Below are 25,863 nucleotides of genomic sequence, written 5' to 3'. Positions count from 1 at the left end.
ACCCCAGCCATTAGATGACCTCCCCCAGTGGTTACATGTGGATGCTAAACAGGAGAAGGGGGAGTGTTGAGCCTGAGGAACCTCACAAATGATGGTCCTAGAACCTGACCTCTCTCTCCCCATCAATACCAGCTGGAAATGACCCCAGAGAAAGAAGAAGAACCACTGAGGAACAGCATCCCCCGCTCCCAAACCTTGAAGTCAGTCCAGGTGGATACCATGACTGATGGAATCAAAGACCGCTGAGGGATCAAGCAGGATCAAGAGAGCTGCACCACCCCTAGCCTGGTTCTGACAGAGAAGATCCATGCTCTCCTGGTGCTACATCCTAGCCTGAAACCCAACAGGAAAGGTCTAATAATCCATTTTCTCTGCAGCTGCAGGCCAACCATCTTCTCTACCACCTTCCCAAAAGGAAGAGGTTGGAAACTGGACAACAATTGCACAGTACCACTGGCTCCAATAATGGTTTCTTGGGGGTGGGGGTGGAATACACCACCACCTCTTTCAAAGCAGAGGACCAACTCCCTCACTCAGGGTGAATTGTCCATTACCTGGATCCAGCCACACATCCTCTCCTGGGCAGCTTGGATGACCCAGGAGAGATATGGATCTAGCCTGCAGTTCTCTTAGCTAATATTAACCTTGCTTAGTTTTTGGTGGTTTAATATGAGGTGTGAATCTAGCCCATCCAATGAGTTTATGGTTCATTGTATCCTGCAAATGCAGAAAATGGGTTAATTCTATAAACTAGGTTACCTGCATTGTGCATAATGGTTCATGCTACCATGCACACACATCGATGTAGAGGAAGAGGGGATGGCCTTGAAGGACAGGAGGAAGAGCTGTTACCAAGGCAATGGCCAGATCAGTGGGGCTTGAGCCGGGCCAAGAAAGTAACTTGAGAAAACTTCTCAGACTTGACCCTCCCTAGTTCACATGAAGATAAAAGAAGGGAAGGGGAAGCACATTCAGACTTGCAAGACTGTAACTATAGCTTTACAATAAAAGTTGTCCTGATCTGCATGGCATCGGCTTCTTAGCCTGGTCTGCCTTGTAGGGCTGACAATCAGCTTCCCGTATAGCTGGCATAGCATTCCCACAGTACCCATTTAGTATTTATACGCCCAACGCAATGGAAAGGTTTTGATAGGGTTGCACTTCGTGAGCTGAAGAGTTTGTTACCTTCAGCACCCAGGCCAATATCTCCTGGGTGCAGCCCATTTTTTAAACTTCAGAAAAGTTGGAATTTTTATCAGCATTCTGTTTTCTCTCAGCTGCTGAGCCAATAGCTGGGCAGGTCGCTGTCAGACACTGGGATGGCAGCAACGGAGGCTTTAAAGACTATAATCTATCTTTCCATCTTTTTTCTTTTCCTTTTTATCTGTTTGGTTTTGGGAGGGGAAATTTGGAAAGCCTGATATTTTTTTTTTTCTGAGAGTCCACGAAAATGGTGCCAGCCCAGCTGGTTTCAATCAATTCTTTAATCTATATTTATTTTATATGATTTTGTTTTCCTATCATGCTTCTCTGCCCATTCTGCTTTTAAATGTGAAGCAATCCTTCGCAGGCATGTCTGCAGGATATGGTCAAAAATGTCAAGGTGGTGCCCGCAACTGTGCAATTGAAGCTCGTCCGGTTTTTGATGTGCATTGACATAAAAAACGGGTGGAGTTTTAATTGCACGATGGTGGCCACCATCTTGACTCTTTTGACCGTATCTTGCAGACTACCCTTGTCTTTCAGAAACCCCGTATGCAATTAAGGCCTCTGTGGTAGGGACATTTTCATGGAAACGAGCGCCATTTGCACGCCGTGGTTCTCAAGAACTGATCTTGGGTGATCATGAAAAGCTAAGCAGGGTAGATGAGAGACTACCAGGACATTCCAGAGTTTAAAGTTAAACTGGGATGTGGACAAGGATCTGCAGAAGAAGGCAACCTGAAATCAGTTCTTGGGTCACCAGGAAAACCACACAGATAAATTCACAAAGTCGCCAGGAGTCTATCCGAATTGGCTCTTCCCTCTCAAGCTGCAGCAAGTCAAATGATAGGAAGCTGGTAGAAGTTCATGCCACAGCTAAAGGGGTGGGGGCATAAAGTCTCTGCCAAAAACCCAGAAAATGATCTGGAACTGTAACTTGAGTTGAGATGGACCTTAGTTTACAAAGCAGAGAGTTGTAGCTGGGGAAGGTGGTCGTGAAGTTGGGCAGGGCTAGAGGTTGCTCCCTGCTTCCTCCCCGCCACCCTATGAGCCATTAAATCAGTGTTTCTCAACCTTGGCGACTTGAAGATGGGTGGACTTCAACTCCCAGAATTCCCCAGCCAGCCATGCTGGCTGGGGAATTCTGGAAGTTGAAGTCCACCCATCTTCAAGTGGCCAAGGTTGAGAAACCTTCATTAAATTAATATGTGGGGATAGCAAAAGGCTGATCTGATGGGCATCACACCAGGATAGCCTTTCTGGATTTCTTCCAAGGCAGATTTATTTTGCTCCAAATTGCCATCATTTTTCCCTTCTCCAGCACTGCTCAGCTGAAAATAGAAGGGCCGCTGTTTGCTGGCACCCTTTGCTTGCCACCCTTTCTCCTCCTCTACCTCCTCCTCCTCCACCCTTCCACTAACCATTGCCAAGGTCTTGTGGCGCATGGCGGCCCAGCCTGCCAGTCCAGATTCTCCATGCTTTTGATAAATGGCTCAGTGGCCAGGGAATTGGGATGCAAAAAGCAGGAAATTGTGGGAAGGGCTTGGCGTGGCCTGTCGCAGGGAGCCACGAAGACTGCGGGCCTTCCTGGAAAAGACTTGGCAGGGTTAATTATCCTGACTCTTTCATGCATCCCAAAGACCCTTTCTCTGACTTCTGACTTTTCGGGGCAAGCGGGAAAGCCAAGTTACAGAAGAGCAGAGGAAATATCTGCATAGTGTCCATCCAAGGCTGATGGATTCTGCCTTTGGATCCAATTTGTGAGTTGGAAAAGGTGCCCCCAGGCTCCTGAATTTTTGCAACGAGGTCTGGGAAACCTGGGGTGACAGATGGACCACTGGAGTCCCACCCACCCTCCAAGACCCACAAAACACACCTTCTGCTTCCTCATCACAGGAGGACATCGTTGTCCACCTCTACGGTGCCCTGGTGAGACTCTACTTGGAGTTCTGTGTCCATTTCTAGGCACCACTAATGAAAAGGACAATGACAAACTGGAGTAGGTTGTGAGGATGGCTACTAAGATGGTGAGGGGAGGAGGTTCCAGGCCCGAGGCGGAACGGTTAAACCATCAGGGCATGTTTAGCCTACAGAAAAGAGGACCAAGGGAGGCAGGATAGCAGCCTTGAAGAATCTGAAGGGTCATCATGCAGAAAAGAGAGCGGAATGACTCCCTGTTGCCCCACGGGGCAAGACAAGAACCGAAGGGTTGAAACTTCAAGGAAGGAGGTCCAGGCTGGACACCAGGAGGATCTTCCTGGCTGTACAAGCAGTCAGCCAGTGGAACAGGCTGTCACCTGAAGTGGTAAAGTCTCCTTCACTGGAGGTCTTCCAACCATCAGAGATGCTCTAGTGCAGTGATTCTCCAACATTTTGGTCACAGGACCCCTTCACGTTCTTGAAAATGATGGAGGACCCCAAAGAGCTTTGGTTTATATGGGTTATATCTACTGATGTTTACTGTATTAGAAATTAAAGCAGAAATTTTAAAATATTTATTTGAGTTTGCAGACCCCTTGAAGGTACCTCAGGGACTCCCAGGGGTCCCCAGACCACACTTTAAGATCCGCTGCTCTAGTGGATCCCGCTCTGAGCTGGGGGTTTGACTGTGTCACCTCTAGGATCCCTCCCAACTCTATGATTCTACAGCAGTGTTTCTCAACCTCAGCAACTTTAAGCTGTGTGGACTTCCTAGGAGGAGGTTGATGCTAAAAGGAGGTTGAAGATTGGGTGGTTCCATGCCTTGTTTGAACCAGGCTGTCACCTTAAGCCATCACACGGGTCGGGTGTTGCTTGTTTCAAGAACCTGGCCGTTGTGTTTGCATAAGTCTCATTTAAGGTTCAAGGTGTCGTGTGAACCCAGCAACATTCTCCGTCTTGTTCTCTCTTTCCTCCCCCAAGGGCACCTGGTCTTATTCTCTTTCCTTAAATTTGGAAGTTGTTTTGGTGCACTGCAAAGCAACCTTGCGCAGTGTTCATCGCCTGCTTTCCTCCAAAAGTCTTCTGCAAGAGGGAGAAGGCGGGGGTCGGGGGGTCGGAAGCTGTGGGAAAAAGCTGGAGTGGATCCCTCTTGATTTTTTTGCAGGCAAGGTATGTTGCACTGAATTTCGGGGTTCTGGACTTCCACCACCTCTAACAATACCATGTTCAGAGGAAGGAGATTCAGAACTAGCAAAGGGAACCTTTGGATAGAGAAGAGTCTAGAGAAGTGTGTTTCAAACTTGACCACTTTCAGAGGTGTGGACTTCAATTCCCAGAATTCCCCAGCCAGCCTTGCTGGCTGGGGAATTCTGGGAGTTGAAGTCCACACCTCTGAAAGTGGCCAAGTTTGAAGCACGCTGCTCTAGAAGGTTATAATGGAGGGGATGTCAACCACCAAGCTTGCTAGGTTTGGGGTCTGATCTAACTCCTTCCCCAAGCGTCTGAGATGGGGGGCTAAGACCCCAAATCTTCAAGTCCATGCTGAGCCTTAGCTACGCAGGTCATTTGTGTCCCTGCGTGAGCTGAAAAGGGACCCAGCCATTCCTTGCTTTTCCTCCCCCCAAAGAAGGAGAGAAATAGCTCTCGCTTTTCAAGGGCTGCCTGCTTTAAGAGGCACCATTTTTTCCCTCCTTCCCCTCTTTGGCGACCCGTGCTCTTCCTCGGGGACAGATCTTCTCTAGTGAACATGTCGACATCGTGACCCCAAAGGGGAGTCCTGCCAAAGTGAACGCTTTAATGAGCTGTCAGCTCTCGGGATGTCAGCGATTTATGGAAAAAATGTGCCGTTCACAACCGAAGGGAACACCCCTTCCCAAGGCCGTCAGATGTCTCTGGGTTTAGTTTAACGTCGGGAGCCTGTTCCCCTTTGCCCTTTTGGGAAAGAGGCGCAGGGCCGCAGGCCGAAGAAGAGGAGGCGAACCCCCTTTTCCACCAGGATCGCGGTGGAAAAATCAGGAGGAGGCAGGGAAAGAAGGAAATGCTCACCTTTGCCCAAGAGGCTCTCCAGATGTGCTGGAACTACAAGTCCCAGAATTCCATGGTACATCTCCCCCCCCCAAGCTGGTTGTAGAATCCTAGGAATTGTTGGCTGGGTTCATACGGCAAGCCTGTCGGAGCTAAAATGGGGCGCGTAAATCAGACCATTGTGATGCACCACCTCAGGTCCTTTGTTCAGGGTAGCGTGGTTTGTGAAGAAAGCAATGGAGGTGGCTGGTTTTTTTTTAAATCCAGGTAAACCCAGCGCATCTCTCCTTGCTTTTCCATCTTCTGTGTTTTGGAGAACGGTAACAGAGCCTCTCTCTGGTCAGGGCAGTTTTGTGGGGCATCCTGTTGCAAACCGGGCTGTTTTGGAGGGGACGATCCAAGGACTGTACGTGGGGGGGAGGGAGTGGGGCAAAATAATCATTCAATATTGGAAATGATCGGAAGGACGGCTGCTTGCCATTCAAGGCAATCGTGCTAATCAGTGAAAATCGAATTGCATCAGGACTTGGAGCCTCTCTGTCCTCTGACTGGTTGGGCCACTGACTTCAAGGAAAACAAGAACTACAGTGGAGAAGTAAGAATTACCTGATATAAGATGCTGTAGACCAGTGTTTTTCAACCTCAGCAACTTTAAGAGGTGTGGACTTCAACTCCCAGAATTCCCCAGCCAGCATGGCTGGCTGGGGAATTTTGGGAGTTGAAGTCCACACCTCTTAAAGGGGCCGAGTTTGAAAAACACTGGTCTAGTGTGTTGTGTGGACCCAGCCCAAAAGTGCTGAGGAGGGGAAGAACTGCACAGCATGCGCCCCCCTCAAGGGGTCTAAGGCTGAATGGGTGCTTCTGACTCTGCCTGTCACCTGCCTCGTCCTTGGCATGGGCTGAAAACCCCCGACCAGCTGCTGCCTCCCCCCCGCCCCCCGCAGTAGGGAAAGAGGAAGAGAAAGGAAGTCTCCTTCGGCGCATTTGACATGTCATGGGAAACCTCTCCAGGCTGGCCCCACCCGCGGCGACCCTCCGGCCCCGGGTCCCCGAAAGAGGCCGTCGACCTCCGCCAGCCCTGCCCTGGAATGCACTAATTGGGCTGAGCGGGGCCTGGCCCACCTCTCGTAACCTATATATAGAAACTGGGCTGCTCATTAAAAGACGGGAATTCCAGGGCAGATGGAAGGAATTCTTGGAAACCGCACGCCAAGATGAATGGAGCAGAGGCCCCTTGCCAGAAAAGCCGGGGCCGTGCCGGTGGCCGAAAGGCTACAGGCGTCGGAAGGGTGGCCGCTTGGAGCCGAAAGATGCACACCCAAAGACTGGGCGGGGGGGATTCTTGGAGGACCATGGGAGCTGTTGCTGGGGGTCTGCCCGTTCTGGCCATGGGGCAACCTGGCAGGGCAGACAGACTTTGAATCTGCCTGACCAGGGGAGCATCTCAGGAGTCCCCCTCTCTCCCGGAAGTGGGGGCACATGGATGAGAGGATGGGCCTCTGCTGGGGTGCCCCCCGGCCCATAGGGCTCCCTCCCTCGTGGTTTGTAGAACTTATTTCAAGGGAGATGTATCTGTCCCTTCAAGCTGAGCTGGAGGAATGTGGGGCAGTCTCTGCTCCTTTGCACGGTTGTTCCTTAAGAGTTCTGATTCTTTCTGACTGATGCTTTTAAGGATGATGTAAATCAGGGCTTCTCAACCTTGGCAGCTTGAAGAGGCGTGGACTTCAACTCCCAGAATTCCCCAGCCAGCAAGGGGAACGAAATGGAAACAAGGGGGAGGGCATTCAGCATCATGGCAGCTTCTTGAAGGGGGAAGAGGTCAAAAAAGTCAAGAGGGTAATTGTGAACATGCAATCAAACCCCATCCCTTTTTTACATCTCGTCATGGCCGCTATTTTGACTTTTTTGATCACCCGCCCCCCTACAGAGAACCCCTGCCCCCATTGTCCCAATTCAAGTTAGAATATTATAGAATATATATAATAGCATAAGAAGTTTCCATGCCTTATGAAAACCTTGAAGGAACTTTGCCAGTGTACACACAATCAGGACAAGAGACAAGCTTTCCTGGAGAAGCAGCCCATGAATTCCCTCCGTGCCAATTTTTATGATTTTTCATGGGACACTCTGACTAGCTCTAAAGTGAGAAAAATACAAAAGAAGGAAGAAGGAAAGAAGGAAGGAAGGAAGGAAGGAAGGAAGGAAGGAAGGAAGGAAGGAAGGAAGGAAAAGAAAGAAAGAAAGAAAGAAAGAAAGAAAGAAAGAAAGAAAGAAAGAAAGAAAGAAAGAAAGAAGAGAAGGAGGGAAGGGGGAGGGAGGGAGGGAGAAAGGAAGGACGGAAAGAAAAGAAAGAAGAGAAGAGAAGAGAAGAGAAGAGAAGAGAAGAGAAGAGAAGAGAAGAGGGGAAGGGAAGGGAAGAGAAGAGAAGAGAAGAGAAGAGAAGAGAAGAGAAGAGAAGAGAAGAGAAGAGAAGAGAAGAGAAGAGAAGGAGGGAGAAAGGAAGGAAGGAAGGAAGGAAGGAAGGAAGGAAGGAAGGAAGGAAGGAAGGAAAAGAAAGAAAGAAAGAAAGAAAGAAAGAAAGAAAGAAAGAAAGAAAGAAAGAAGAGAAGGAGGGAAGGAGGGAGGGAGAAAGGAAGGAAGGAAGGAAAAGAAAGAGAGAAGAGAAGAGAAGGGAAGAGAAGAGAAGAGAAGAGAAGAGAAGAGAAGAGAAGAGAAGAGAAGAGAAGAGAAGGAGGGAAGGAGAAAGGAAGGAAGGAAGGAAGGAAGGAAGGAAGGAAGGAAAAGAAAGAAAGAAAGAAAGAAAGAAAGAAAGAAAGAAAGAAAGAAAGAAAGAAAGAAAGAAAGAAAGAAGAGAAGGAAGGAAGGAAGGAAGGAAGGAAGGAAGGAAGGAAGGAGATGGGAATGAGAAGGAAAGAGGGAGGGAGGGAGAAAAAACTGATTTCAATCCATGTCAAATTCCATGGAGATTTTACATTCCATGGTATGTGTAGGAAAAGAGCAACAACATGCAGAAGGAACCAGTGACAAATGCTCAGGTTCCCTTTGGAATTGGCTCAGCTGCTGTCAGGCAGCCACATCCAGGCTGATTCTGTGGCATTTGACCAGCTGCCCAAACCACAGAAGTGTGGAAATGTGGAACCAGCTTCTCCCCTGCTGCTTTCAGGGAATGGTGCTGTGGGAGCAGTCAGAAAATTCTCTCTCGTGCTAAGACAAATATCGTGCAAGCGCAGGGTCGCATTTCCGTTGCTTGGGCTCCAATCAGCTCCCTTTAAGGGGCTGGAGGAGAAGAGGGAAGGCAGCGTGGCTTTGATGCTGGGGCATTCTGGGAGCGGAAGTCCACCCCTCTTATAGTGGCCAAGGCTGAGAAACACTGCGCTGTGGATTCCAGATGATGCTCCTAAATCTGCAGATGCTGAAACAGCAGAGCCTAAATCAGTCAGCCAGTTCACCAGGTTCAGGAGTAAACCTTTCAGGATAAAAGTAGGCCTTTATTGGGTATATTCACACAACACACTTTACCCGAAACCTGAATCAACCCATTTTCTGGTCCTTATAATACACTGGCCAGTATTCTACCAAATGAGCTCTGGGTGCCCAATACACTAGCACCAACCAAGATGAAAACCATAACCAGGCTTGGTATGTTCACAGATGCATCTGCTGGGTCCTTCTCTGATCTACAGGAGGGCGCTGGGTGCATTTGGCCAGTAGATTCTCACAAAGCCCTGGCCGTTGATGATCTCCCAGATTCTTTGGGGACAGAATCCAGACTGAGAAGGAAAATTGGGAGAGAGAATCAGAATTTCTGGGGGAGACAGGAAAGAAGCAGGAGCAAACATGGTACACCTCATGCTTGGCCCTGTCAGCCATTATATTGGCCACCCTATACATTTATTTACATAGGACCCACCTCCCCAGAGTCTGGGTGGTTTACAAACTGAAAGCATCACATAGCACCTCGAACAATCATTTCATCTAGAAGCCACGCCAAACTATTGTAACTCGAATATCAACTCCATATTCCAACCTTTGACCTCCAACTCTTTTTCCTTTCCAGAACAACCTCCGCCTTTTGTTGAGCCCTCTTTCCCAATATTTCGTCCTTAATTCTCATCGTTTCTCCCAGAGACCCACGGGATGCCTAGATGTCCCTAACCCTTGCAGCTGAAGCACCACAAGGAGATAACACACAGTCTAGGAATCAAGGCTAGGCAGATAGAGCCGTTTCCCCAAAGCAGGAAGAGCTACAGAGCCACGGTCTAGGATGTCTACCATCTTCTTTCTTGCAAAGACTACCCAAAGAAAGCCAAAAGGCAGTGTGTAGAGAAGGTTGCTCTCTTTCATGATTCTTCCCTAACAGTGACTCTGTAAGACAACCACCTGTGAATCATCAAAGCTGGGCCAGATTAGTACTTGGATGGGAGACCTCTGAAGAATCCCAGGGCTGTTGCCTAAATTGTGTTGGGGAAAATTTTTCCAGAATATCATAGATAGCCAAGAAAACAAACACATGAATCATTGAACAAATCAGCCCAGAGTTCTCCCTTGAGGCACAAATGGCCAGGCTCAAATGATCCTCCTTCGGACACATGATGAGAAGACCCAGCTCTCTGGAGAAGGCTCTGATGCTGGGAAAGGTGGAAGGAAGGAGAAGAAGAGGATGACCAGCAGCAAGAGAGATGGACTCAGTTACACCATTAGAAGACCTAAAGGACCAGGTTAGGGGCAGACTCTCCTGGAGAAGATCTATCTATGTGATCACTAAAAGTCGACACTGACTTGATGGCATATAATCAGTCAGTCAATCAATGCACAGACCAACTGTCTGGAGAAGGCTCTAATGCTGGAAAGGTGGAGGGAAAAAGAAGAAGATGACCAGCAGCAAGGTGGAGGGACTTAATGACAGTGATGATGAGTGCACCAAGGACCAGGTTGGGGACGGATAGATCATCATGGAGAAAACCCATCTGTGTGGTTGCTAAGAGCTGACCACAACTTGATGGCTCAACTCAATCAGGCTCAACTAAGAAGCCAGAAGAACCCTAAACCCATGTTTATAAGGAGCCTTACGAGAGGGCTTTGTCAGATCCTCCCGCCAGAGCCAAGTAACCATCTCTCCTACAGTCCTAGCCAAAATGTCTAGGAAGGGACAACCCAGCAACTGGAGGAACAGAACATGTCCACAGCAGCCAGAAATGGCCCACAGGAGCTGGGCAGATCCCAGCCTGGCCACATCATTGACCAGATGGTTGATGAAGGATGCCAGATTGCATCTGGAGCCAACATTGTGTCAGGAGAAGAGGGAAAACATTACTCTGGAGCTGGAACAGTTAAGGATGAATTTAAGCGGCCTCTGCTGTGGGCTGGAGATGAGATGAAAACAATGTCAGGAGGACAAGGCAGGAGGGAAAAAAAATTTATTGGGGCAAGTTTGTGCTGTAGGTAGAAAAACCAAATGAACAGTCCTTTTAATTCCTAGTTTTCTGAATCCTGCCGTGAGCTTATCCATCTTTTAAAACAACATCTAATGGAAATGTTTGTAGAGAACTGCATATATTTATGAAAATACAATGAACAATAGCATTATGTTTGGAAATGATAAAACTGTTAGGCAAAACGGAAGACCAAAAGCTTAAATTTGGAAAACATGCCCCCAAATTATATACAGATTTTAGCACCAGGTTGAAAACAATTCTCAAGGTCAATGAACTGAAGCGGGCAGATTTGCAAAAACGGGAAATTGAGAGGATCAGAATGGTGATTGTTGCTGGTATGGGGCTGAGAAATACAGAAAGATAGGAACTAGTAATTTTGCCTGGACTGCATCGTAACCACTGTCTGTCCACATAGGCATATTTATGCAAACTTCGTGTTTACAAGAGTTAGTTCAAGCCGCATAGCAATAAAACATCTTTGTTTGAAAGGGCCATTTTGCCTTTCTGATCATTCCAAATTATTTGTGGGTTGCCATCAAAGCAACCACTGAGATCCCCTCCTTCCCCAGAACGCTTCGCGAGAAAAGTGTTAACATTCCACCATCTGAATGGTGGCCACAAGATCCTGTGAAGGACAGAGGAACCGGGTCTGTTCAGCCTGAAGAAGAGAAGGTGGAGGGGAGACGGGAGCAGGCTTCGCATGCTGGAAGGGCTGCCCCAGAGAAGAGGGGATGCGTGGATTCCTTCTCCACAGCGCCGAAGAGGAGGACGAGAACCGACGGGTGGAAGCGTCGCAGAAGAGATCCAGACTCCAAGTAAGGACTTTCTTGACTATGGGAGCCTGCTTCCTGGAGTCACAGGGCTCCGTGAGCTTCAGTAAAGGCTGGACAGCCGTCGGTCTGCAATGACCTGCCCTGGTCCTCTGAGCTGGGGTTGGACTCAGAGGTCTCCAGGTCTAGAAGATCTCTTGGTCACTGGAAGATCTCCAAGACCCCTCCCCAGCCTTGGATTCTATGATTCCACAATTCACTTCAGCTAACAGCAGCTTTCAGCCACACGAGTGGAATCTTTCTATGTGAATTTTTCATCAGATCTTCCCACCTAGAATGGTTCATTTGGCTGCCCAACACCAGGGAGGTGTGAATCACACACAGTCAGAAGGAACCAGCAGGGCTAGAGATAATTAATCTGTCAAACTGGGGTGCGTTCCAACACTTTCTCTCGGACTCTTACACGTTTTTAAATAACAACAAATCATTTGGTCTGTACGCATTTTTTTTTAACTCACAGGCTCTGGCCTTGATGCTTGGAGAAGATCAGAGAAAGACTAAACAAAGTTGTTAGAAAGGAAGAACGGAGGCTGCGTTCGAAAGACCCACATCAAAAGGCATGGGGCTTGGATCGCATGGTCGTGGCTGCCATTTTGACTTTTTTGGCCCCCCTGCCCCATCTGTGTCAGTTGATTTGTTTTTTTATAGTAATGTTATTAAACATTACAGTTGAAAAGATAAAAACTAATACAAACTAAAAAAATATATAAGAATAAAGAGAAAAAATAGAAAAGTGCGGAAAAGGAAAAAATAGAAAGAAATAGAAAGAAAAAAATAGAAAAAAAATAAGAATACAGTAAAGAAAAAGAAAAGAAAAGAAATATATAAATAAATGACTTCCCCCTTCATAACAGCAAGTATAAATAATTTTAGTAACTTATCACTTTTTCTTAAAATACAACCAATGATTTGTTCTTCTCATATCCCATCTCTTTATCTATTAACAAAATTTTAAAGCAGTGTTTCTCAACCTTGGCCATTTTAAGACAGGTGGACTTCAACTCCCAGAATTCCCCATGCTGGCTGGGGAATTCTGGGAGTTGAAGTCCACCCCTCTTAAAGTGGCCAAGGTTGAGAAACACTGCTATATAGGTCCCATAATTGAGAGCAAAATTCCTTGCCGCCATTCTTGTGTTCTCACTTCAGTCTTTCCTTAATAAATCTTATTGACCTGAGCTCAGAAAAACGGGCGTTTTCCCTCAGTCCTTGGGGTTCAAGGGAGATGGGAGTTTAAAACGGACTGAAACAAATGAACATGCGAAGTTAATTTAAAAGATTGCCGATCCTGTTCTCAGCACATAAAATCTCTTAATCTGGATTACAGCAAAGGGATGGCATTTTCTTTTTTTTCCATTACCCTCATGATGTCAGGCAAACAAACGTTTTATTTAAAACACGTGTCCCCCGTCACGGTCCAACCGCATTAAAAAAATTAAGATTACGCCAAAATCGTGTCCGGTAATCTTCACAGCAATTGAAATTGCTCAAAAGCAACAAAATCAGCGCACACCAGCATATATTGTCAGTTGCAATAAAAAAAATAACAACAACATTTATGTACTTTGAAAACCCTAAGCCTACCAATCATCTCAATTTCCTGATCAAAGGAAATTGATCATATTTTTTATAGCAAAAAATAAATTCCCACCATTCTCGGCATCAGCTCACAACCCCTTCCGCCCATCCGTCTGCTGAAACTAAACCAAATCCTTCCGAAGTGCTTCCCAAGAATTTGGAAACGGCTCTCCCCTGCATTCCAGAAAAGCGTTGGCCTGAACTGTCAGGTAGACTGCCTCTGAACCTGGAGGCTCCACATAGCAGCCCGGTCTATGATCAAGTAGAGCTGGGCAAATTCAGTGTTTCTTTGAAGTCTCTCCCTGTTCCCTCCTCTTAATGACATTCGGTCAATATTTAGCCAGGAAAGGAGATTCTAAATTCCCATGCGCATAATAATGAATTATTGCAAATGTAGATTATGGTTATGCATTCTGAAGAAGCATTATTAAACTGTCGGACAGCCCTTAAAATAATAATAATAAAAAAAGGAAGCGTTCCACCTCTGTTTTCCCATATTCTCTATTACAGTGTTTCTCAACCTTGGGAACTTTAAGAGGCGTGGACTTCAACTCCCAGAATTCCCCAGCCAGCCATGCTGGCTGGGGAATTCTGGGAGTTGAAGTCCACGCCTCTTAAAGTTCCCAAGGTTGAGAAACACTGCCCTAGATCATATGATTGCACTGAGAGAACAACAACCAGGCGTAAAAATAATAAAATATCTTAGTGTTATCACACGGGAAATTCAGGTCAGTGAAGGGCAAAGAGACAGGCTTACTAGAGGACTCAGATTCAAGGCTGGCACAATGCCCTGAGTGATAAATGAACCCAAAGAGCTGGACTGGCACCACAGATTAAGCCACAAGAGGCCAACCCAGGTTCAAACCAACTGAGCATGTTCTGTGAACGCAGCCCTGGGTGTTTCCCTGGCCTAAATCACCACCTTACGGGAATGCCACCGCAGACTTGACGCAGCCCATGAAATTCAATGTTTTAGGTTGTGTTCGCACAGCATATTTAACCCGGGGACTGAAAGAACCTGTTATCAGCTTCTTCAAAGGCACTGAACCGTAAACTAGCCAAAGGGTATGTCACGCTAAGCCACGAAATCCTAGTTTGCTACAAAGGCCTCGGTGAGGTCTTTAGCCGTCTTAGCTAGCCAACTTCAGGGGTTTCTCAATGCTCCGGTGTCCATTCGGAGGAAAACGTGCAAAGATAAAGCAACGTGCGAATGCTTAAATTCCAGCAATAAAATGCTCCCGGTTCAGTTAGGATGGAGGGATGGAAGACCACCAAAGGTGAGACCGTTTGGCCTAGTGGTGAAGAGGCTGGACTAGAAACCAGAAGATCCTGAGTTCGAATCCTCCCTTAGGCACAGAAGCCGGCTGGGTGACTTTGGGCAGCCCCTCTCTCCCAGCCCGTCCCGCCTCGCAGGGTCGTTGTGGTAGGGACCTTAGGAAACAGGAGCATTGCATACCCCACCTTGAGTGGCTGTTAAAAGCAGGATATAAATCGAATAAATAAAATTCCGGAACGATAAAGGCACGAAAGAAGAGGAACGGATTTGCTCTCGGGGAACTCACCTTCACGTAGTCGTATTCGCAAAGGTAGGATGGCTCCAGGTCGAAGTGCATGAAGTAGAGCCTCACGCGGAATCCGTCCGGCACTGATATGTTCCACGTCACTTCCGAGTCGCTGGGATAAGAGTCCGGAAAGCTGGGGGAGAGGATCTCCCCAAACATGTCGTTCCTCTCGATGGCCTCTGCGCTGAACAGCTGCGTGGCACAGAGGCACCAAACCAGCAAAAGCCTAGAGAGAACAAGAACCCGGTGAAGCTGGGGGTCTTCCCATGCCAGCCCTTCAAGGTAGGCCAGGCCAGGCCAGGAAATAAACAATGAAGAATGTTACTTCGTTGTTGAGGGTATAATAGCAGAATCTTGAAAGCCTACCAAAGTTTTCATTTACCCCCCCTTATACCCAGGAGAGTCAAGGTGGAGTTATTTTGAGTCTCTTTCCGATGCCTTCCCTTTTCCTAAGACTACGTTGTCGTTTCTTATCCTTAAAGGCTCCTGCATTCCTTCTTAAGGTTATCCCCACATTCTTCTACACCAGCGTCTCTTAGCCTCAGCCACTTGAAGACGGACGGACTTCACCTCCCAGAATCCCCCAGCCAGCATGCTGGGAGTTGAAGTCCACCCATTCCTGGCTGGAGAATTCTGGGAGTTGAAGTCCGTCCGTCTTCAAGTGGCTGCGGTTGAGAAACACTGTTCTCTACCACCTCCCAAAGGATGCAGAACTATCTTCTAGGGAAACCAAGCAGGGATTCCTTTAGCAAACAACATAATATACGAATAACCAACATTATTGACTGAATCTTGGATGTGGAGAGAAAAAACAGATCTCCAGCATCGTGTCCCACCCGAATTTGGGTGTATCCCCAAGAAGACCTGTTGCGCAGACCATTTCAACACAACCTCAACGTTGTCGCAAATGCACCTGGTCTCTTTTGAGCAGGACCAGCCCAGAGGGTGGCAAGAAAGTCAAAATGGCGGCTGCAACCGCACCCTCGACGCTCCGTCCCTTTCTCACGTGCAGCCCCTTCCATGACCCCCGGTGTGCAGCAATGCTAGTCATGGGAGGGGATAGACTTGAGGGGAAAGGCGGCTGCAGGAAGGCCTTTTGCACCAAAGGTTGCCCAGAACTGCCCCCCCTTTCAACCCTCCCGTCTGCATCGCTGACGGCTGGATCTCGGTCAAACGATGGCAGATGCGCCAAAGACAATGAGGCCGTGAACTCATCCTGAGGCATTCCTTTTCTGACCAAAATAGGCCTAAAATGGTCAGTGACTCATCGGCTCTTCCTTGGAATCTCTGTCCTTCATCGAAAGGAATCCGGCCATCCAGGCGCATCAGACGTTTCGCAAACTCTTTTGCTCTTCAAGCCTCATTTTCAGACTCCCCATTCTCTAATTCAGTGTTTCTCAACCTTGGCCGCTCTAAGAGGTGCGGACTGCAACTCCCAGAATTCCCCAGCCAGCCATGGGAGGGTTGCAGTCCGCACCTCTTAGTGCGGCCAAGGTTGAGAAACACTGCTCTCATTTATATACTGGATTTTTTGGAAGAATAATTTTCAGATGTGGCAAGCAACGAAGCGCAATTGCATAAGCTATAATTCATAACGATATTTCTTAAAAGAGTTTTGCGGGGTTCTCCAGGCCTGCTTTGTGTTGGGAAGACGTTCCGGGCTGCCACAGATGGTCGTCAGAGATGCATCGGCTGAAAAGTCCAATGCAATCTTGGGCGGCAGGAATGAGGGACCGGACTGAGTCCAGGATGCCGTGTGCGTTGCTCCTGGGTCCAGTCCTGGGCACCGCCCCGCAAGGGAGGTGTGCAGAAGCTGGAGCAGGCTGCAAGATGGTCTAGGGGGATGACCAGGGTTTGGAAACCAGACCTTGCATGTTGTGGTTCCAAGAGTTGGACACGGTTGTCTTGCAAAGGAGGAGACACAGGGGAGAAATGTTGGCTGTTTCAAAATGCCCATGCGGTGCCCCCTCTGTTCTTGGAGGAAACTGAGAAGACGGGCAAGGTCTTGAAATGCCAGAAGGGTGATTCAGGATCACCACGAAGAGGAAATCCCCAATGATAAGAGCTATTAAACACTGGAGCAGCCTATCTAAACCAGGGTTGGAGAACCCCATCCCCTCCCCTTTGCAGGTTGTCCAACACAGTCAGGATGGCCATGGGCAAAGGCGGGTTAGTGGCTTCCTCCACTGAGCAGAGGGTTGGACTACATGACCTCCAAGCTCCCTCCTTGCTTCTAAGTTCTATGTTGCTATTTGAGCAAACGCAGCCCCTGGTTCTGGTGAACCGAGTTCTAGGGCTGGATTAAGCGTGTGGTGAGAAGACAGCCAGGGTTTCCGATGAAGGCCTGAGGGCCCTGGTGACGCTCCTTTCTGTGGTGGCAATGTCCTCGAGTCCCTGCATTTATTGACTTCAGACTTTTGGAGTGCCATTCCCATTGTCCTCGCCAGGCGTATGGGAACGATGGAAATTATAGTTTGGCAATGTCTTGAAGAGACCAGATTTGGGAAAATTGCACAGGTGCATCTTGGGTTCCACCAACTCAGAGAGTTAATTTTTTTAGGCTGCATTCAGACAACATACTAAACCTGTCCCTGAATTAACCCATTTTCTGGGTTCGCGCCATACACGGAACCATAAAGGAATCAAACGGTCCGGATCCAGACAACCCCCTAAGCCACAAAAACCTGTTCAAGCTGATCACTGTAGCAGGTGGGACAAACACAGCTGCTAACTCATTAACTGACTTGATCAGACGAGTTGTGTGAACCCAGCCATACACACCCCCAGTGGCACCTCACGTTATTCTCCTAAAATCCCTTCCTTCCTTAGACAAGCAAAAAAAAAAACCCCAACAACCCCAAAGCTGGTTTGGTTGGCCAGCAAAACCTTCCCCAACTTTGCGGAACCCTAGCTGAATAAAGAACAGACCAACTTAATTGGAAATTTCCTTTTGCTCATTTTATCCTCCCCCTACGAGTTGGGCCCCAGCTTGGCTCCAGAACAGAGTTTCTCAACCTCGGCAACTTTAAGACGTGTGGACTTCAACTCCCAGAATTCCCCAGGTCTTAAAGTTGCCGAGATTGAGAAACCCTGTTCTGGGACATTCCCACCCCTTCCGTGCAGATTTAAGGGGTCCACGAGAGTGAGGAAATGTTACAGGGACTGTTGTAAGTACACAACGACACCATGAAATCCCATCCAGGATCTCTGTGTAAGAACATTATTCTTATTGTACTCTTATTATACTTATATTATATTCTTATTATACTCTTATTATTATACTTTGTATAAGAGCATTATTCAAGCGAGCACAAACGCACTGCAGCAACCCAGAACAGCAGAAAAGGGAAACAGATCACCTATGCAACATCTTCCACAAAATGGATATCCACGCAACTTTATCAAAAAGTGCCGGGCCACTCAACCTACTACAACACAACCAACACAAGCTACAGAAAGGATGACACTGCCATACATCAGAAACGTCTCAGAAACTACCCACAGACTATTACAAGCGCATGGCATCTCCGTGGCACACAAACCAACGAAAGCCCTCCAAAATATCTTGAGTAAACCAAAAGACCCAGTAGGACAAGAAGAAAAAACAGAAGTCTTCTACAATGTACAGTGTAAGGACTGCAACAACCACTATGTAGGACAGGCAGGCAGAGGACTGGCAGAGCGCATCCATGAGCACCAAGTAGCAGTCAGAAGACACGATGGAAACTCCTTAATCTCACATCATATGGACAGACTCAACCAGAGTTTCAATCGGGAAACTAGACCAAGCTAAATCCAAAAATGCGAGGGAATTCCTGGAAGCTTGGCATTCAGACAAACCAGCCATCAATAGGCACGTAGAGATAAACCACGTTCACACAGCACTCAAAAGAGACAATAGAAAGGAAAGCAAAAGACCAGAACGTCTCCTCGCCAGCAATCGTCACCCAATGGAAGCGAATATGTGTGGCTCAGGGTTGAACGGTGGAGTCCTTGGGGTGCTCTGGGCTTGGCTGTTTTCTCGCAACCGTTTCGTTACCCGGCTGGGTCACATCTTCAGTGCTAGAAGGGAGTGGGGTTTGAAGATGTGACCCAGCCGGGTAACGAAACGGTTGCGAGAAAACAGCCAAGCCCAGAGCACCCCAAGGACTCCACAGGATCTCTCTGTTCCGATTCCCTGTAAACATCTTGCAACAGATTTGTCGTTTTCGCATATGGCTGTTTTCTCACGATGTCGTCAGTCTGGCAACAGAAACAGTCCATTTTCACAGTGCATCGAACTGTGAACTATCTGTAAACTAATTGTAAACTAACTAAAACAGGGCACCGAACTGTAAACTAAGCTATATCCACACAGCCTGTTAATCCATGGGAAAAAAATGAAAACAAGCCACGATTAGTATAACAACCTGGTTTAACAGGTTGGAAAATCAGGGGCAACGGGGGGCGGGGGTCCAAAAAGTCAAGATGGTGGCTGCAACCTTGTGATTGGAGCTTACCCCTTTTTTACGTGCTTCACCTGCAATGCATATAAAAATGGGACAGGGCTTAGAGTGTACTGTGGCTGCCACCATTTTGACTTTTTGGACCCCCTTCCCTGAGGACCCCCTTGCTGGAAATGCAGCTGCTGAGTTTTTAGCTATCCGGTTGCGACATGTTTTTGGATGGAGGTGTGTGCAATTAGAAATGCCACTTTGGGCCTAACATCTGCAAAACGGGCAGATATTCTGCAGGTATAGCAAGGCTGGTCACCCTTGTTCCAAACCGAAATGGATATTAGAGGCTACCGCTGATTCGCAGCTTCAGAACCGCCCACCGAATGAGATTGTTGAATTGCATGTCATGTTTGCTTTCTGCCTTCCCCCTGTGGCTCTTAACAAGGCGCCGCAAGAACAAGAGTTCTGTGAAACCACAAAGCTTGCCCCGCTCCCTTGAAACAGTTCTGTGTAACTCCAAGTCTTGCTGCTTTTCAGCACGACCTTCCCATTTCCAAACACTCTACTGGCTGGGCTAATTTCTAACACGGCCAAGGGACCAGCTGAAAACTTGGGTTGCCACTGAAGCACGACTGAAACAGAGGCAGCAAGTAAACGAACAGAGTCCTTTTCACGGTGCGGATGGCGCTGTTGTTTTAGGAACTTGCAACCCATATGCAAAAGCCAGCTGCACTTTTAAAGGTCTCGTTGCTTCACCAAGACCCCAGAAGGAAATCAAGAGAAGCTCCTGGTTCTTTTTTTCTTTTCTTTCCCAGCTCGGCGTCTCTCCGGCCTGCAGCGTCCCCAGAGAACAGCCCTGGATGCAAGGGTTTATTTACAATTCCAAACAGAAGGATCTTTTCCCAAGGGAGACCCCCCTTCCCCCCCCCCCCCGTTTTCAATTCCTCCTCTTTGAAGAGGCATGAGGCAAGATTTGAAGTATCCCGAACATTCATTGTGATCAAGAAAGGCACCCCTGGCTCCTGATGCCATCCATGACTGGCAAGGGAAAAAAAAACCCTGCAGGGCGCATGCAGGATTAAAAAGAAAAAGAAAAAAGCCTTGGGCATTGTCACTTGTGAACGAAAGCTCCGTCAGGAAACTGCAGAAGTGACAGGTGTCTTTCTCCAACCTTTTTCCAGTTAAAAACGGGGACCCTTTGATTGTTCTTCCGGCAGACGTGCTCCCGGGGAGGGCAACGTGAACGGGGATGAAGAACACCCTTGCCAATCTTTCATGCTCGCCCCCTCTGCCAGCAACTCACCTCATGCTCTTTCCTGGGGGTCCCCCTCCTTTTAGGGTTCTCTGATACCCTCTCGAGACAGGGCGGGTTGCGAACCCCGGAGTGCGCGCTTGCCAACGTTCAGCCGGCTGGCTTATCTTTGTCAGAGGTTTGGAGTGAGAAAGAGAGCGAAAGAAAGGGAATGTGCGTGTGTCGGTGTGCGAGGGAGTGTGTCTCGGGTTGTAGCATTCCCCATGCTGGTCACGCCTTCCTCGCTCTGCGCTCTCCCCTCCACACACACACAGACAGACACAGGCACACACACAAACCTGTCAGCAGCCACACGCTCCCCCCTCGCGCCCCGCCAGGGATGAAGATCGCTCAGTCTCCGCAGCCTTCTTTGCACAGAAGCCTGAGTTAGGAATGCGTTTGTTGTCAGAAATCCACTCCCTCCGGCGGTCTGGCCAGATGGCTCCGAGAGAATACGGCGTGCAAGGCATTCTCGCAAAAGGCGATGCGCTCCCCGCTCCTCCACGGGGAATAGAAGCACAGACGGAAGCCCCAGAAAATGCTTCCTTTAAGGGGGGTCTTTGCCCAACGTGAGAGGGGAACCGGGTGAAGGAAAGCTGTGGCGACTGAGCGCACAGAATGGGTTCAGCTCACAAGGGTTAACCTCGGTTGGATGGCTTTAGGGGTGAACCAGCTTCTTCAGTTAGTGCTTCTAAGATAAATGTAGGTTCCCTTCGCCCTGCAGGAGTTTATGGAGGGGAGCGCAGAGGGCGCATAATACGTTCCTGGCGCCTCCATCTGAGCTGTTCTTTTCAGCCAAACGTATTTCAGGGATGAAGTTTGTCCACCAGATCGTAAGAAGAAAAAGATGTAAGAATGGCCAGATGTTCTGTCCTACAGACTACAGGGTCCCAACCGATGGCCAGGGGTGATGGAAGTTGAAAGATCTGATGGGTGACTGGTTGTGACTCCGATACTTCATCATGGAGCGTGACTATGTTAGAGCTTCTTATATCTGGCACTGTGCACAGTTGTCTTTGTGGTACCACAGTGGCCTCGGCCCCCAGGCCTGCTATGGGTGTTTGGGCCACCTTGGAATCTGGTTTGGGTTAGGCCAGGGTTTCTCAGCCTGAGCAGCTTTAAGACGTGTGGTGGACTTCAACTCCCAGAATTCCCCAGCCAGCATGGCTGGCTGGGGAATTCTGGGAGTTGAAGTCCACACATCTTAAAGCTGCTCAGGCTGAGAAACCCTGGGTTAGGCCATTTCCCATCAAGAACCGCAGGTAAACAGAAATCTGGGGTGATGTATGCAAAACTGGGCAAAAACCCAGTTACACTGATGGCCAAAATCCAACATTTTCCGAGCAACGTAGTTTTAAGGTGTTGCATCAGAAGCTGGGAGACCCAAGTTCAAGGCTGCCTTCAGCCATGCGGACTCACTGCTGACTTCCAGCCGGTCCCATCCCCTCACATCGTAACCAGTCTAACCCACGCTAAGCTCTTGAGAGGCGAGATCAAAGTCTAGTGGATGAATAAATAAGAGGTGTTTTTTCTCCAGGTTGGGGCACACCAAAATTGTTCAGATTGCAAGACGCAGATTTTTCAGCTGACTGGGAGTTGCAAGTGCTAACACGTTTCGTGGGGCACAATTTGGAGAACGGGGCACTAGAAGGAGAGGATTGGTTCTGGCTGTATGTCGGCTTGTAAATACACCGTGGTTATGTGTCCCCGACATACTAACTCGGTGAAGACTCAGTGGCTGCGACTGGAAAAGGGCTAGATGTCTTCAGCCTTTCTTTCCCCTCCCCTTCTCTTCCCTTCTCCAGGGAATGGAATCAATCTTTTCATGGTATTTTCACGGTGTGGCTATGATGTGCTTGGCCCCACGTCCCCTCTATTGATTCATTGCAAAGAGATCAAGTATTACAAGAAGATCGTAAATCTTCAGGGTTCTCTTTTTTCCCATGAAAACCAAACCTGGGTCAGTCTGGCCCTGAAACGTCTAATTACTCAACAATATTTGGTCTCAGTTATACGACTTGAGTAAGCCCCAGGGAGCTGGCTACATTTTGTGATTGGTTTGATGGTTGGTTTGAGGGCAACGTCAGATGTTGGTGTCTGCCGAAGTTTTGTAGAAAAAAGATCCTGGCTTTGTTTGCACGACATATTTAACTGAGCTAGCAGCAGCAGATGGATTTGCATGACATGCTAAGTGTAAATACAGTTAAACGTGCCTTGATGTGGTTTTTCATTCTGGGAGGTGGCTCAGGATATGGTGCGAATCTAACCCGCCTTGCTAGTTTCCCGTTCCATGTATTGGACACATCCAGAAAACCAGGCACTCAGAAAGCAGTGAGGTGATTACTAGATGCCTACGGGAAGTTTGTTAAAAATGGGTTGGGTCAGACAAAACTGAATTGCTTTTTTGACAATGTGACTAGATTAGTAGACCAAGGGAACGCTGTGGACGTAGTTTACCTAGATGTCAGTCAGTTATTTGATAAAGTTGATCATAGCCTCCTTCTTGATAACATGGAACAAAATAGAATGGAAGGTCCCACTACCAGAAGGATTCGCCCTTGGTTGGACAACCGTTGCCAGTGTGTGGTCCTTCGTGGATCTACGTCTACAAGGAGGGAGGTATGCAGTGGAGAACCTCAGGGTTCTGTCCTGGGCCTGGTGGTCTTCAACATGTTCCTGCGTGACTTCAACAAGGGGATAGAAAGGATGCTTAGCACATTTGCAGACAACACCAAGCTGTGGGGCATTGCTAACCCCAGAAGATAGGCTCAAGGTTCAAGGGGGTCTGGATAGACTTGGGTTTGGGGCTGTATCTGACCATTGGGGGCCTCAAGGCTTGTACCAGGCGGTGGCGTTGTCAAGGACGCTCTTGCAAGAAAGCTGCATAACTCGAGTGTTTTGATTCTCTCAGCCAACGTTTGTGCAATCTTTCAAGTATGTGCTGATGGCAGTGCTATCTTTTCTCCTGGGGGGGGAATCAGGCGGTTGGGGATGACAATACAGCTCAGCTGTCTCCAACTTTGTGATTTCCATATGTGGGGAGCCTTCAGCCAGGCTGGCTGGGCACTCTGGGCAATGTGGCTCGAACACATCTGGAAGACATTGTGCTGGGAAAGACACCAGAACTGGCAGATTTCCTCCATTCCCTCCAACTTCTGTAATCTCACGGCAGTTTTGCGAGATGGCTTGGCAATTGCGGCGCTCACGGGCCATATGTACTCCGAAGGCACAACCCCTGACTCTGAGAGAGTGACTGGCCAAAGAAGATTGCTCGCTGCACCCACCATCAGTGCACGTGTGAAGACAGAATAGAAAGCAAGAGCGCAGCGGAACGAGGGAAGGGCGCGCACAAGCCCCTCTCTCTTTTGGGTTGGTTGCCCCGAGGGGCTGAGCAGAGGCTTAAAGCACCTGGAGGCTGAAAGATAAAGGGGAGGGAGAACTGCTGCCCTCAGCTTGAAGGGACTCCGATGGTCATCTAGTCCAGCCCCTGCTCAGCACAGATCCCACCAGAGCATCTTGACCCGCGATGAAGAACTGCGCAGGAGCACCCCCGAATCATCTCTGGCCTGGAGGGGTTACCCTCTTCTGCCTACTTGCAAGATGAGACCTGCGTGCAAACTCGTAACTTCTAGGCAAGGATGGACTTTCCACTCGCTTTCCCATCCCTGGGGCTGTTTTTTTTTAAATGGTTGTGTTCTCACAACCCCTTGTAGGCTCAGCAGATGAGTTTGGGCCACATGCTAACCTTGGTTATTATAAACCTGGTTAGATTTTTTTTAGAGGGGTTGTCTTCATTTGCCTGCTTGGTTAGTTCATGGTCTGCTGTATTCTACAAGGCCACACCATGGTGGACTTTGGCTCGTTCTAAAAGCTAAGCAGGATCAGGCCTGGTTAGGACTTGAATGGGAGACCTGAAGGAAATTCCAGCCCTCTCAGTGTGGCTAGAAAATAAGAGAAACTTCCCAGAAAGAGGCAGAACAGAACCACTTCTTGCTAAGAAAACTAGTAATCCATAGTCTTACCAGGGGGCAGCAGAGTCAGTTAGTACCTCTGTGGATGGGAGACCACTTGGAATCTCCGGTTAGATTAGAAAGTAAGAAAAAGAAAACTCCTCGAAGCTTCAGGAAAAAAAATGGTTATATGAACACAGCTATTAAGAGCCAACGTGATGTGTGCTTTTGCCCCTAAGAGACAAGAGAAAGCAGAAATGGAAGGGGAATTTTCATCAATGTGATGATCTTAGTCCGTGGATTCAGCGCTCAATAGGACAGGTCTTAATCATCTTGCATCAAGAGAGGAGACGGGGCACGTTCAATTCTTTGCAGTACAAAGGTGTTGTGGATTGATTTTTACAAGCTTTCCCCATCTCTGGAACATGAGATCGGTTTTCAACAGAGAGAGCAAGATTGGTGAGGAAGAACCTAGAAAAGGGCGATAAAGAGGCATAATTTGCAAATGTATCAGCTAAGAACTGCATTTCCTTGCTTTTAATTCAATAGCACCATTTTATTTATCCGCAGATTTCGATGTTCAGTTATTCAGATAAGATTGCTTTCATCTGATGACAGATATGGTGTACATGTGTGTGTGCCTGTGTGCTGAGTTTAATCGCTGAAATAGATCTGTGTAAAGCAGTGTTTTTCAAGCTTGGCCGCTTGAAGATGTGTGGACTTCAACTCCCAGAATTCCCCAGCCAGCCTTGCAAGGCTGGCTGGTGAATTCTGGGAGTTGAAGTCCACACATCTTCAAGCAGCCAAGCTTGAAAAACACTGGTTTAAAGGAGCTGCTTGCTTTTGTATGATTAGTTGCCAAAAGCTGCTCTCTAGAGGCCAAAAGGATAAAAATTATTTTTTGACCACAGCTGAAAGAATGAAGGAAAGATTTCCACCCAGTTGTTACGGCTTTGATTGATCAATAAAAGTTTCAGGTTTTAAGTTTGATTTCTTAAATAGGTATATCTATAGGCCATTGCAACAATGAATGTTACAGAAATTTAAGACAATGAAAACAAGGGACTTTAAGACTGGTGCTGTCTAGCCCACACCCTTGTAACTTGTAGAAAAGGGGGAAGTTAAAACAGGCCTTTTCTAGATAATTGGACTAGTTCTTATCCATCTTCAAGCACAGATTATAAAAAACTCTTCTCACTTTAGATTTCAAAGGAGGCATTGGTATTGAGAGTGAACTGATTGATTGAATAACTGATTATGTGTCAGGTTGGTGGTGACTTTTAGCAGCCACATAGATGGATTTTCTCCAGGAGATCTCTCCCCAACCTGGTCCTTCAGGTCTTCCAATGGTGCTCCCATCACTGCTGTCACTGAGTCTATCCACCTTGCTCTGGTCGTCCTCCTCTTTTCTTTCCTTCTACCTTTCCCAGCATCAGAGCCTTCTCCAGAAAGCTGGTCTTCTCATCATGTGTCTGAAGGAGGATCATTTGAGCCTGGTCATTTGGGCCTCGAATGAGGATTCTGGGTTCAGTTGTTCAGTGATCCATCGCTTTGTTTCCTTGGCTGTCCACGGTCTTCTCAGGAATCTTCCCCAACACCAGAGTTCAAAAGCATCAATGTTCTTCCTATCCTGTTT

At 47.9% G+C, this 25,863-nt stretch overlaps 1 protein-coding gene across 2 annotated transcripts in view; it reads right to left on the bottom strand.

Moving 5' to 3' along the window:
* MASP1 (MBL associated serine protease 1) overlaps window positions 1-20,533 on the bottom strand; it is a 74,821-nt gene extending 54,288 nt beyond the window's left edge. For both annotated transcript variants that reach the window (XM_088131609.1, XM_088131610.1), the window contains exons 1-2: window positions 20,290-20,533; window positions 14,551-14,776 (exon numbers count right to left, since the gene is read on the bottom strand). In XM_088131609.1, the coding sequence (XP_087987735.1) occupies window positions 14,551-14,776; window positions 20,290-20,294 (231 nt within the window). In that variant the 5' untranslated portion in view covers window positions 20,295-20,533. The remainder of the gene's footprint in view (window positions 1-14,550; window positions 14,777-20,289) is intronic.
* Window positions 20,534-25,863: the final 5,330 nt, after the last annotated feature.

Source organism: Python bivittatus, unplaced genomic scaffold, assembly GCF_059951505.1.
Source record: "Python bivittatus isolate LINGU-HERP-01145 unplaced genomic scaffold, Pbiv_v1 ctg000980_np1212, whole genome shotgun sequence".
NCBI lineage: Eukaryota > Metazoa > Chordata > Lepidosauria > Squamata > Pythonidae > Python > Python bivittatus.
This window is presented reverse-complemented; position numbering and strand designations above follow the sequence as displayed.